Source organism: Anthonomus grandis, chromosome 4 (genome assembly GCF_022605725.1).
Source record: "Anthonomus grandis grandis chromosome 4, icAntGran1.3, whole genome shotgun sequence".
Classification (NCBI taxonomy): domain Eukaryota; kingdom Metazoa; phylum Arthropoda; class Insecta; order Coleoptera; family Curculionidae; genus Anthonomus; species Anthonomus grandis.
The window spans coordinates 17141614-17154563 of record NC_065549.1 but is presented as its reverse complement, the minus strand read 5'-3'; the positions used below and the strand labels follow the sequence as shown (position 1 = coordinate 17154563).

Sequence of the window (12950 nt, the reverse complement as noted above, 5' to 3'; positions counted from 1 at the left end):
AAATACAAAGCTTCTAACACATTAATAGACGTCCCCATTTTTTCCGGTCAAATTCCAGTAACCACTCAGACATGATTTCTCGGGTCATCCATGCCTTTTTGTTAGATTTCCAAGTCGCTGGTAGATCCTTAATAGCAACGTTTTTTAAAGCACGGGGACGAGCCGCTTTCCCGATCACAATCAAATCGCATTTTTCACCGGCCTCACCGACAACTATCCACCCACACATGTTTCTCCTTTAAGGGACAGAGTTTTGTCGGGCAATGCGCGAAAAAAAGTCCACTTTCATCTGCGTTGTACACGTCTTCTGGTTTGTAGCCAAGCAACATGAACGGAAGCTTCTTTAAAAATTGTGACACATCAACTTGATTTACTGCAGCAGCTTCGCCAGATATGCAGTTGAAACTCACACTATGTCTCTTGCGCCACTTTTGCAGCCACCCGTCGGACGCACTGAATTTATTATAGCCCAAAGTAATGGCGATTTCTTTAGCTTTCATTTTCACTAACGGCCCTGAGATTGGAATGTTCTGACTTCCAGCTTTCACAAACCACTCAAAACATGTTTTGTCTATAGCAAACCTTCCTTTTTTAAAAAATCCTTCTTTTGATTTATATTAGTTCCTGATTGCCATTTATTCCTAATATCTTCCTTATTTTTGGCAATTTCAGCTGCTTGCGTTTTCCCAATATTAAACGTTTTTGCAAATGACGAACTGAAACACTTTCTCTGTTTAATACGTTACTAACTTCCATCTTTTCCTTTAACGAGAGCATCCTTTTTTTTGGTGCCATTTTACAGTTACAATAATAAAATATCTCAATCAACTACGAATTTGCCTGAACTGAGGATAAACCACAAGATTACATACTGGCTAGCCAACGAAATGCGTAAATGGGGAATCACCTAATATAAATCGGGAAATTACCGAATTTTATGTATGTAGATAATTGCAATAAGCGGAACTAAAAATCGTCTGGGTATTAGAGTTTTGCGTCCGCTTATGGGAGATTTTTTGATTACATACAGAAAAATCTAGTGTCCGCGTCCGTTTATAAGAGCGTCCGCTTATCGGAATGCATTTAACATTGAAAATGATATGCTGAAATTCGGTTCCAGGAACTTTGTCCGGTTAAAAGACATCCGCTCATAGGAGCTGTCCGCAAGGAGAGCTTTTACATGCAAAACATTGCATATCTACATTATCTACGGTATAAAATCACAAAATAGTTTATTTCGAGAATAAAATGACATGTGTTTCGTTAGCGATGTTAACATAGCAGTTTTATAAGTGAGTCTTGGTTTTTTAGGTTAGTGGTAAAGCTCTTTTGTAATTTGAGTATCTTGAGTCCCTGGTCTGTTTAATTAGTCTTGTTATTTAAAAAATAGAAAAGAAATTAATAGGTGCACCGTTTCTTAAGAAAAAACTCTTGGCTCTATTTTTAATAATGAGTGATTTGCAAAGAGTATGAATAGCTAGTTCTTTAACGTAAGAATAAAGAGGATCGAAAAAGATTTCAGATACAGAAATCTTAAATGGAGTAATACTGTATCCTGATTATCTACAGCCTGTATGTTGATTCAACCAGTGTAAAATGGACAATTTTTAACTTGTAATATAGTTTTAAAGCAATACTGTTGTAAGAACCTTTAAAATTTAAGTATCAATGGACACACTTTTCACGATAATGTTTCTAAATTTTATAATGAGTTTTAAAAGGCTGAGAGTCCTGAGATTGTAAAAAAAAAACACCATGAAGACCATGTTTATGACTGACAATCGAAAGGTTTTGACAGCTCACAGAACACCGCTGCAAAATATTGTTGACTCGAAATAACAAAAATTTATTTTATCAACTTAATAGTACTTAGACATATGCCAACTAAAGGTTAACCAATGGGACTATCTACAGTACGTTTTTGATGTCATTATAATAATACCTTTAATTTAATTTGAAATATTTATTCATTATTCTCAAAGAGACTTGCATATATAACAAAGAGAAAAACTAAAATCTCCGAAAAGCCAAATTCTCATACATTTATAAGACTTTGACTTAAAGTTTATTTTTTCTCCCTATCTTTAATTTAATTTGATTGTAGAAGTGTTAATACCTTTCAGGTAGTCACTGTTCTACACATATTTTAAAGACTTTGTCTATTTTTTTTAATTATTTCTTACATGGAAACCTTCTATACAAATTTTAACTTCCTAACGTTGTGGCGTTAACTTTACAGTGTTACTATTCTGCCAAGAGTTTGCAGACGGTAGCTCAGAATTATTGGAGGCTTGGGATTGTTCGAAGGTTCACTTATGACTGGCTATTAAAGAATCTAAACTAGATTATAACTTTTAAATAAGAGGGTGCCACTTAGTTTTTTTTTTACATAAATGAGAGCAAACTAAGAAAAAGACTAGGTATATGGGTTTCAATTAGCAATTAAATGACCCTGGATAAAGCAGATTTAAAGAGGCAAAAAAAATATCTTAACAATACAACCAAATTATATTTACATCAAAGATTTGTATACACCTCATGTTCTAATCTGTTAAATGTTAATAATTTATTATGAATTAAAATATGAATAATGTTAATATGATAAGTTTGACAAAAGAAACATTCAAATTATGATTTCACTACTAGGTAGATTTCAGCACTTGAAAAATAAATTGCAATTATTAAAGTTTTTTTGTATATATTTGTAGTACACAGGGGAAAGTTCATGAACCTTTTTACTCAAGGCATATCAGCCTTAACCGGGTTATATCTATTTAACTACCAAAAAAGGTACTGAAAAATACTGAACAAAAAATAACTAAAACTATAGATAAGAAATCGACATATTAAATTATGATATTGATTAAATATTTGTAGCAATAAATTGAAATTAAAGATATATTAATAAAAATTTAAATACCTAAGTGAGACAAATTTATGGTTAGTAATATTTAAGTAAATGGAATAAACTGGCCTGTATATTCCTCCAAGAAATGAACGGCTCGCCTTCAAAAACGAGGCTGTGAATGTATGCCATTTGTAGCTTAGCTATCTGGACTGGGAATCTCTAATACTAGCTCTAACTCTGGCTCCAGCTCCACCGTTTTCAGCAATTTCCCGGGGAAATCAAAAGCCTGCAGCTATCAATAATTAAAGAAGAATAAAGAGGAAAACGGAAAAGTAAAACCCTAAAACAACGGTTACCATTGTATTCACTGTCGATAAAAATGAATGGCGTTCAAAATGTGACACACTCACCTTGCTAAGTTTCATTATCTATCCATCAAAATCTTGGGCATCCTGCACCAGAATTATGAAATAAACGGTTCCCTAAAGGAACAAGATTAAGGACTATAAATTACAAATTATATTGGCCACTTCCTGCTTCACAAACTTCGGAAATAAAAAACTGGCCTTTTACGTGTGCTTCTACCTGCGACACGGGAACAAGTCCTCGAAAAATGGATGCAGTACCGACTAAATAAGTAACGATCCTACCTCTCGCCTGAACTGTCAATATCAGCCAATCAGAGAAAATATTAATTAAGATCAACCAGAAGAGTGACGGACCGTCAACAGAAAGCATGAATAATTAAACCAAGAGAGTAATGCGTTACAGTAGTAATGTGTCATTGACAGTGTGAATGTAAAGAAATATGAATAAAAGAAGTTGACTGAAATTATTAATATAATTATTGAAATGAATGAAATATCAATGGAGCGTTAGTGAAAATAAGGAATAGAAAAATAAAACGCTACAACGTTTCCATTTTAAATTTTAATCACAATTTCGTACCTACGTCTACATCAGTTTATCAATTTAAATGGTTAGAATCAGTAAAGGTATTCGTATGTCAGGGAGAAATAATGAAGATTATCCTGAGATTAGTTTTATTATTTTATGAGATAAACCACCACTTAGGTATCTACTACCTATTAATACCTACTTTTATTGGTCGTTAAGTGAACGATTAAGTCGCTATTTTACTCAGATGACTTAAACTGATTAAAGGAAAATGTTTAGTTATTTTTATATTTTTACAACAGAGGTTATTTACATTTTTATAAGTGCGTTCCAGCATAAGTTCACCAATATTCTCTTTTATAGTAAATTTCTAAGTGTGAGATGCTTTACATGTAAGCATGTGAGCACCATTGCAAACATAGAATTACTAGTATACTAATATCACGTTTCTCAAGGATTTCCCGCAATACTTTTTTTTTTTAAGTAAGAAAATAATTAACAATGCAAACATTTATTATAAGGTAAAATGAAAATCTTTCAGTCTCCCTCCACTTATTTATTAAACATTTAGTTAGCTTAAAACTCCCTACATGTTTTTTTTAATAAAAAATAAAAAATTAAAATTGAAAACAATAGTAATAAATAGAGGGTTTTTTATATGTAATCAAACCCTGGGGCGTGTGCCTATTACCAATTTTAAACCTTTTACCCCCTGATGATGGAGACCACTGTGTCCGAAACATGTAGGGAATTTTAAGCTAACTAAATGTTTAATAAATAAGTGGAGGGAGACTGAAAGATTTTCATTTTACCTTAACCTACGACTCCACTGCAAGTATGGACTATTTCTTCACTATTTATTAAAAGATTTATTCAATTCTTTTTTGTGACATTCAGTTTCACCAGAAATGACAATTTTTTAATTTTAAATGGGACTTCCTGTATATTCTTAGGAAATCTTTTTTCTTCTCTTTCTTAGGAAATCTTTAGGGCATCTTTTTTTTCTTCTAGATTGTCGGTTTTTATCTATTACCAATAAAATAAAATGATTGATTTTTTTTGTATAAGGACTTTTATCATAACCAGGGTCAGTCAGTAGTTAAGACCAAAATTTGAAAAATGTGTTTTAATGACTCTTATTTCTTAAAAAAATTTACAAATATCTACAAATTTACCATCTTTTGCATTCTTGGTAAAACTAGAATTTTTCTTTACAATTTTTAAAGAATGCTTTACAGGTGTGGTTCAAGTTAAAAATTGTAGTTATATTTTGGCTTTTGGCCATGCAGAGCCTTATGCCAAAAGCAAATTAAAAAACAAAACCATAGAATAGTTTTCAATATTACAAATAATGTTGGGAGGAAGTGTATGTACCTATTCGTCGAAAAAAAACCTAAAATGATTTCGTTAACCGTATGACACAGAATTTTAACTTACTTTAAAGTTTACAAAACTTTTGGTTTTTAGGTTGAAGAAATGAACGAAACAAATAACTCACATAATGGCACCTGCTCGACACCAATCGTGATTCAAAATGATGACGATAGAATGGACATTGATGACTGTACAAACGGCCAAAGCGAAAATTGCCCCAATATATCAGATTGTCCTAATATACAGGTAAGAGTTAAAAAAAACAGTGTACATTTTTTATTTAAAATAATATCTGTTTAGGATTGTCAAAACGGTAAAGAATGCCAAAACGGATCAGGAGATAACTATTCAAACAACGGAGAAACATTAAATGGATATCAAAATGGCCAGGGTCATTGCAATAATACAGACAAACCGGAAGCCGAGGATAGTACGAATTGTTGTGATAACGAAGACGAAATGGGTAAAAGTAGAACAAAACACATTTTGCAATTTAAATTTAAATTCTATGTTTTTTAGATATAGATATACCAGTATGTAGAAAGTCTTGTTCAAAACCAGCAGTAGAACGAATATTAGAATTCGGTAGGGAGCTTTATAGTATGAGCCAAAAATTAAAGACAGATAAATCGACGAAGCAGCATAATCAACACATGTTGGAAGTAAGTTAAAATGCGGGATAATGATCTCGGGAGTAAGACTAAAATTGTTTTTTTTTTAAATTTTAGGATGCATTTAGTTTATTAGCGTATTCAAATCCATGGGCGAGTCCTGTGGGGTGGCAGCTCGACTCCTCACAAAGAGAGTCAGTATGTGCACAACTAAATTCTGCCATTTTAGGTGAGTTACAATAAGTACTACATTTAATCAACTTCATTTGCTCTCTTTGGAGAATTTTAAATCACATAAACATTTTCTATTTTTAAGTTCCATAAAGCATTTTTTTAAATATATTATAATAATGTAATCATTTTACCAATCCAAAAGTAAAAACAAGTATAAACTAATCTAGGCCTAGTATGCTGAATAAGACCGAAGTCAAAGAAATTATCAAAAAATCCTGTGAAACAGTAATGAGATTATGTACGTTGTGCGTGCAAGAAAACGGTGGCTTACTTGAGCACCTACTTTAATCCTAAAATATTACTTATTCATTTGCAGTGTTCGTTGTATGATCAATAATATTTTAAAGTAATGATTAATTGAACTATAAATGCCTGCCATGAAATTCTAATTTTGTTAATTTCAATTATTTATTTTTACCGAACATAACTTGTTATATACGGTTGAAAAGCATTTCTAAAGGGCAATTTGAAAATGCACAAATTCAATATGGCAAGAAAAACAAAAGCTGACATCGGCCTCATTCAACATAGTGAACCTATATTATTTTTTACTTTATTTTCAAATTCTCCTCATTTCTTAGCCCCATCCTGAAAATGTATTATTTGTATGTATCATATTAAACAAGATCCAAAGAAGTAGATGACAAATTATTTATAGGCACTTTATTGCACAACTTTTGTGCCATTTGATCCTGAAAGTCAACGTACGTGGGTGACAGATCGTGAGCTTTTAAAGCCGCTTAAATCTGACATTGGTAAATAATTTATGATGTAGTACCATTAAATTGAGGCAATTTAAGCTGCATCAGCCCAAGAGATAGCGTATTGGCATAAACTTCGTTTTTGTTGTCCACTGCTGAAGGTCTCTAGGACAGCTCATTGAAAATTGTGACGTCCAATGCTGCGATCCTGTTTGGACTTCCTGGATCCTGTATTTCATTAATCAATGAATCTACTTTTTCAATAAAGAAGACTTTCCAGAATTATTTCTATTTTAAAAACAGGCATTGTCTTCCAAAATCTTTTCTTTCAACCTGGCAGCATTGTCTCTTAGCTTTTCTCCAAGCTCATTTTTTAAATTCCTGTATCTTCAACGGTTTTCAATATCCCCATGTACCATATTTTAAGCTGGACACTGATTAAAAAAAATATAAATATATATATTTATATATTTTTTTTTTTAATAAACCACCCTAAATATCTTTCTAAAATAGGATTTTCTCTTGTGTTTGCTAACTAATTTTTTAAGAAGAAATGTAATTTATCAGTAAAGCAGATATTTCTCAAAATATTTAAAGTTTCCATAAATAAATATAAAATGTAATGGCATCGTCAATAAACAGTACAAAGCAAGCAACTGAGAAGTAACTAAAGCAAACATTAACGCAGGAATGTTATACAATAAAAACAAATATTTAGCATCAAACAAGATTAAAACAACCTCCTAAAATATAGCAGAGGAATACTATTGGCGAGAGTAGTATCCCTTTTCATATGGTATTGATTTTAGGGATGCTGTAATGGCTCCTAAAGAATTTATATTTCTTGATAGGCCTTGTTAGATGATTTAATATTATTAATGAGAGGATCTCAGAACATTAGAAAAAGAAAAAAATACTGATTATTTCTTAAACAGCTATTATTTTTTTAAATAATAAAATCTTGGCATAATAATTTTTGATATAAATTAAAATAGTTATATGTCCAAGAGCTATATACGAATCATTATCTTAAATTCTCGGAGAAATATTCGAAAATAAATAAACATTATTTTAGAATTAAATTAGAAAGCGAAGGAAGAGCAGACTCAGAAGAAAAAGCCGGTAACTACTACTACATTAATTGCAAAATTTCATTCTTTTATCATAATCATTTTCGAAAAAGTCTTCTCTTAAAACTTTCTGTATAGAAGCGTTAGTAATATTGGTAACCATTTTTGGAATAGGCAACGTTGAATGTCTGAATGGCCTCGTCTACAACCGTTACTCTTAAAATTTTCTTTTTGCAGTTTTTTCAAATTGAAAACACCAATTTAATTAAATATTTATGCGTCACATTTTACTAGTACTGGTCTGGTGGTTCTACTTCACCCCCATGAAGGAAAAATATTTTTCTTCTTTCTAATGATGTCATCTACCTATGACAATCCTAAAGTACGATTTGAAATGAAGATTTCTACTTTCTCAGGCTACACACAATTCAGCTAAAACCTTTCAACAGAGAGCAAAAACGTGGTTTGAAAAGACCAATTATTACAACGTATATACTTTATTTTATATGACGTTGGTGACAAATGTCGTCAGAATGGATGAAATATGGTTATATTGCATATAAATATCAATAAATTCGCTCGAAAATACTGTAGTATTTGCAATAACGTTGGAAAAACTGTACTTGTGTAGAGATGGGAACATTGATTTAAAGTGACGATTTTTCTCAATACATTTCAATCGGACATATGTGTATGGAGTATATTATGCAGGGTGTCAATTTGAAAACTTCTTACCCTTAATATCTTTCTTGCGGTTAAAAATATGCAGAATCGGAAAGACACGTCTATTCTATTTGTAAGGGGAACGCTTTAAGTGAGTATTTTTAGTCTTCTTGTTTTAACCCCCTAGGAAAGGTAGATGTCACTCTTTAATGGGAATGGAGGTCAAGTGGAGCATCGTTTTAAGAGCGTTCAATTTTCTTTTCAGTGATCTCCTACTTTGCTGGTTTTTGTCTAGAGGTTTCCGAATAATCAGTATTCAGACTTGCTGAAACCATTAAATTTGCCTGCATTGAGGTTTTGGTTTTCAGATTAGTGCTTGCACAAAAATCATTGATTATACACCATTAAAATCATTCAATAATGGACAGAAAATGTAATTTAAATAATTGATTTCCTATTTTACTTCGACAAAAATATTTTTTTACTTGCGGAGGAGAAATTTCAACAATAAAACATATCTGCCTAAGCACTATCTTATAAGTTGTTGAAAATTTTGTCCATTTTCCTGTAAACAATATTAAAGTCTGTTTTCGAACTCCTCTTTAATATTTCGGAAAACTTCACCGGGAATTGGCCGGCATTCTGATGCAATTCACCTTTTAAGATCAACAATATCAGCAGGTTGTGTTTTATATATAATAGATTTCAAATTTCCCCGAAAACAAAGAAATCTAAGGGTGTTAAATCCGGTGATCTTGGAATCCATTGAATTTCACTATCGAATCGGAAGAAAATAATGAGGTGGAGTAACATCCTGCTGGAAAGTTAAATAGATCCTCCTGTAAAACTGAATTACCTTCTGTATCAAATAAGTTTCAAAGGTATGGGTGATAAGAAAATCAATAGTCTCTTCAAGCATATTAAGGTACAGATCACCTGTCAAGTTTCCGTCAATAAATAAAAAACCAATAATGGCATTTTCAAGAATACCAGCTAAAACATTACCTTTTTGAGGATATTGTATATGTCCTCCTCGAAAAATATATGGGTTTTAGTGACTCCAATATCGACAATTTTGTTTTTTACGTTACTTACATTTTCATTTAGAAAAAATGAACATTCATCGCTGAAACAGATATTGGTCAGAATATTAAGGATGGCGTTGACTTTACCATTCATGAATTCACAAAACTATTATTTTAACAAAATCATCATAGAGTTCTTGTATAAATCTTATAGTACCTGCATTTTGTATGGATGGAGCTTAAGCATTTTTAATGCCTTTCTTGCTGTATTGTTTGATATTCCTGTCTGTCTGCTGGAGGAGCTGGTGGTCTCTGCAGCAAATAATAGCAAAATCTCAAAAGCTCCTTGATTCATTACTCCTGGATTTTTTTTCTGTTACTCACCGAACCAGTTTCTGAGAATGTTGCCACTAACACAGCACATATCTGGGAATGAAGTATTTCGATTTATTTCATTGAAAACTAGTGCCGTCTTTCATGCGCACTTTCTAACCTATAAATAAAAATAATGTCAGTTCTTTCTTAAAGAGAATAAACCATTCTCATAATTTATGGACTTAATAAAAGTTATCCAAAGGATAAATCATTATTCATATGACCTCAATGCAAGAAAGTTTTTTGGTTTCGGCAACTTTGAAACGCAATTATTCGGAAACCTGTAAACAAAAAGTAACAAAGTAGGATTTCATTAAAAAGAGAATTAAAACACCCTTTAAAGAGATCTGCCACTTCCCATTTAAGATTCTAAGGATGATATCTACCCTTCCTAGGGGGTTGAAACAAGAAGGCTAAAAATATTCATTTAAAGTGTATCCCTTACAAGTAAAATTGACGTGTCTTTCCGATTTTTTGTATTTTTAACGACAAGAAAGATATTAAGTGTGGGACCTTTTCAAATTGACACGTGATGGGAAAATATTAAACTAGTTCCTAAACATTTTAACAACGTGTATTATGGTCGCATTTTGTTGTGTTAGATATAAAAAAAAATATAAGGGGAATAAACAGAAATTTTTCTATGAGGAATTTCAAAGCGAGATTATTATGTTTTCCTTAATAACGGTGAATGTTTTGAGGATTTTAACTTGACTTGCTGTATAAACTATAACTATTATATATGTTAATGTATTAGGCAAATTTATTAGTAGCATAACATATGGAAGCGAAATACATAAAAGCACTCCAAACAACAACGGAAATACATTAGGAATAAAAAATAGTTTGTAGATAGTTGACAAAATGCATGATCATTTTATTTGTTTCAGCTTCAGAAACAGACAGACGTCGGCCATCGAAATGGGAGAAGTCTTTTTTTTAATATATGATATATATAAATGATTTAAGTCATCTACAGTCATTCACAGTCACATAAGGCATTATCTTTCACTCTAATTTTGTAGAGATGAGAATTAGTCAGATAATGACCAGTACACACTCTAATAATAGTGGTAATGTGCCTTCTATCCTTATAATGTAATTTAGAAAACCATTTCTTGTTAGGAAAGTTTGATTTCATTTTAGCATAGCTATGCTTTACTGAGTGATTACCAAATTCCATGCTTCATAAACCTTCTTATATTTGTTTCTTTTTAAACATTGAAAACATCATGTATATCTATAGGCATCTTTCTGGGTACATCTAGACTAGTTCTAATTTTAGCCAAGGTGTCCGCCTCCATATTGCCTCGATGCTGCATGGCCTCGAATCCATGCAAGTCGAATGTGATGTCCGTTTTTGTTATATCTATAAGGTGCCTTGTAGTTAGAATCCAGTGTTCTGTTTTGGCCAAAAAAAAGGTTACCACTAAGCTTGGATATAGCACTTTTCGAATCGGAAAAAACAAAAGCGTGGTTTATATTTTTTTAATGACAGTTTTAAGAGCGTTGTGTACTGCGACTACTTCTGCTTTGTAAATACTTAGACAGTCAGGCAGCCTGGATGAAGAGTTTTGAGGATTTTATAAAATAAAATGTATCAAACTAAGGTTAAGGTCGCTCTGTATATCTAAACTGAGTTGTTAATTTTTTAAAAATATACTCAGAGGGATTTGTTTTTCGTAAATTTGTTGAAATAAAAGCAGTGTAGTTTACACTAAGTATTTACATAAACATTAATATAATAAGTTTATTTTCTCTTTTACAGAATCAAATAATAAACCGCGAAAACCTCCCTTAGAAGTAGCTATGGCGCACGCGCACGAACTCTCTCGACTGATGTCAGTGAACGGATTGGGTGCATGCGCTTTCGCCTCGGTGTCCGATATCTTGGAGCAGGACGGGCCCGATCAGTGACCCCTCCGTTGGTCCCCCCCAGTCCTGTATAGACGAGGGGTATTTAATGTCGGTCGGTAAAGCGGCGATGCTTTATCGGTGACTGTATGAGTTCGGGTATTTTCTTTTCTGAGGTTTCGCGAGTGGTGAGTTTGGGCGAATCGGACAGGTGTCAAATATCATTAATATAAATTATTACGCGTTAGAAAAACATCTTTAATCTACGACTTTCCCCGATTGCTTTTAGTTAATTTTAAATCGGTCACCGTTATCTAATGAAATGGTAGGTAAACATTTTTATCTATTTTTTTGTTGGGAATAATAGACATATGCATTCCTATTAGGGTACCGTTATGAATTAATTTATTAATAATTATTTTAAAAATCATAATTCATTTTAAAATTCATCATTACTATCATAATTAATTGACAACATTTTTATTTTAAAACCTACCTAGGGAAAATGTTGATTTTTTTAAAATTTGACGATAAAAGTATTTGACTTCAATTTTCTTTAATTTTTATTTAGATCAGGAAAAGTGTCCTGCGTGTCTACTTGTGTATTGAATCATGAAATTTTAACTATACTTTCTACAAAAGAAAAAAATATTGTTTTAATTAACTAATTAAAAGCTGCCTGCCCAAATTAAATCATAAATTTTTAAAATGATACCAAGCTTTTACAATAAAAATGCTTTAAAATAGAAGAAATCAATTCAAAATATATAATATGTATGTATGTACAAGAAAACTGTATAAAACCTTGAAAGAGAAGAAATTAAACAAAAATGTAATACTTTCTTTAATAATTTTTTTTTTGCGAATAAATTAAGATTATGGTTAAATAACTAAATAATTAAAAAATTTTAAATTCAAATATTATTATAGCAGTTCATCATAATATGATGTATTTATACATATGATGTAAATTGGAAATGCTCCGTTCCTATGGGAGATGAGCCTTATCTTTTGAGACTCTTTTTTTTTGTATCTCTGTTACTATTTAAAATTAAAAAAAAGTAAAAAACAGTTTTTATTGGGTTTTTTTCCACAGAACACGGATATGTTTTATTGTAGTGTTTTAGAATTTTGAGATAAAAAAATAAACTTTGAATTCCCGTGAGAAATGTAACACACTGCACATCAGATAAGTGAGTCCAGTATACTATCCAGGACCCACTTATCTGATGCGCAATACTTTTTATCAGAATTATATGAAAGAAAAAGAATCTCATTTACAAGGAGAGCATTTCTCT

General features: G+C 31.6%; 1 protein-coding gene across 1 annotated transcript in view; it reads left to right on the top strand.

The window, feature by feature from the left end:
• The window catches only part of LOC126734811 (ran-binding protein 9), a 78861-nt gene that overhangs the window by 65849 nt on the left and 62 nt on the right, over positions 1–12950 (top strand). Inside the window, exons 8-12 of the mRNA XM_050438561.1 lie at positions 5213–5365; positions 5420–5582; positions 5639–5781; positions 5848–5959; positions 11567–12950. The exon at positions 11567–12950 is cut by the window's right edge and continues 62 nt beyond it. Coding sequence (XP_050294518.1) covers positions 5213–5365; positions 5420–5582; positions 5639–5781; positions 5848–5959; positions 11567–11715 — 720 coding nt within the window. The 3' untranslated portion in view covers positions 11716–12950. The remainder of the gene's footprint in view (positions 1–5212; positions 5366–5419; positions 5583–5638; positions 5782–5847; positions 5960–11566) is intronic.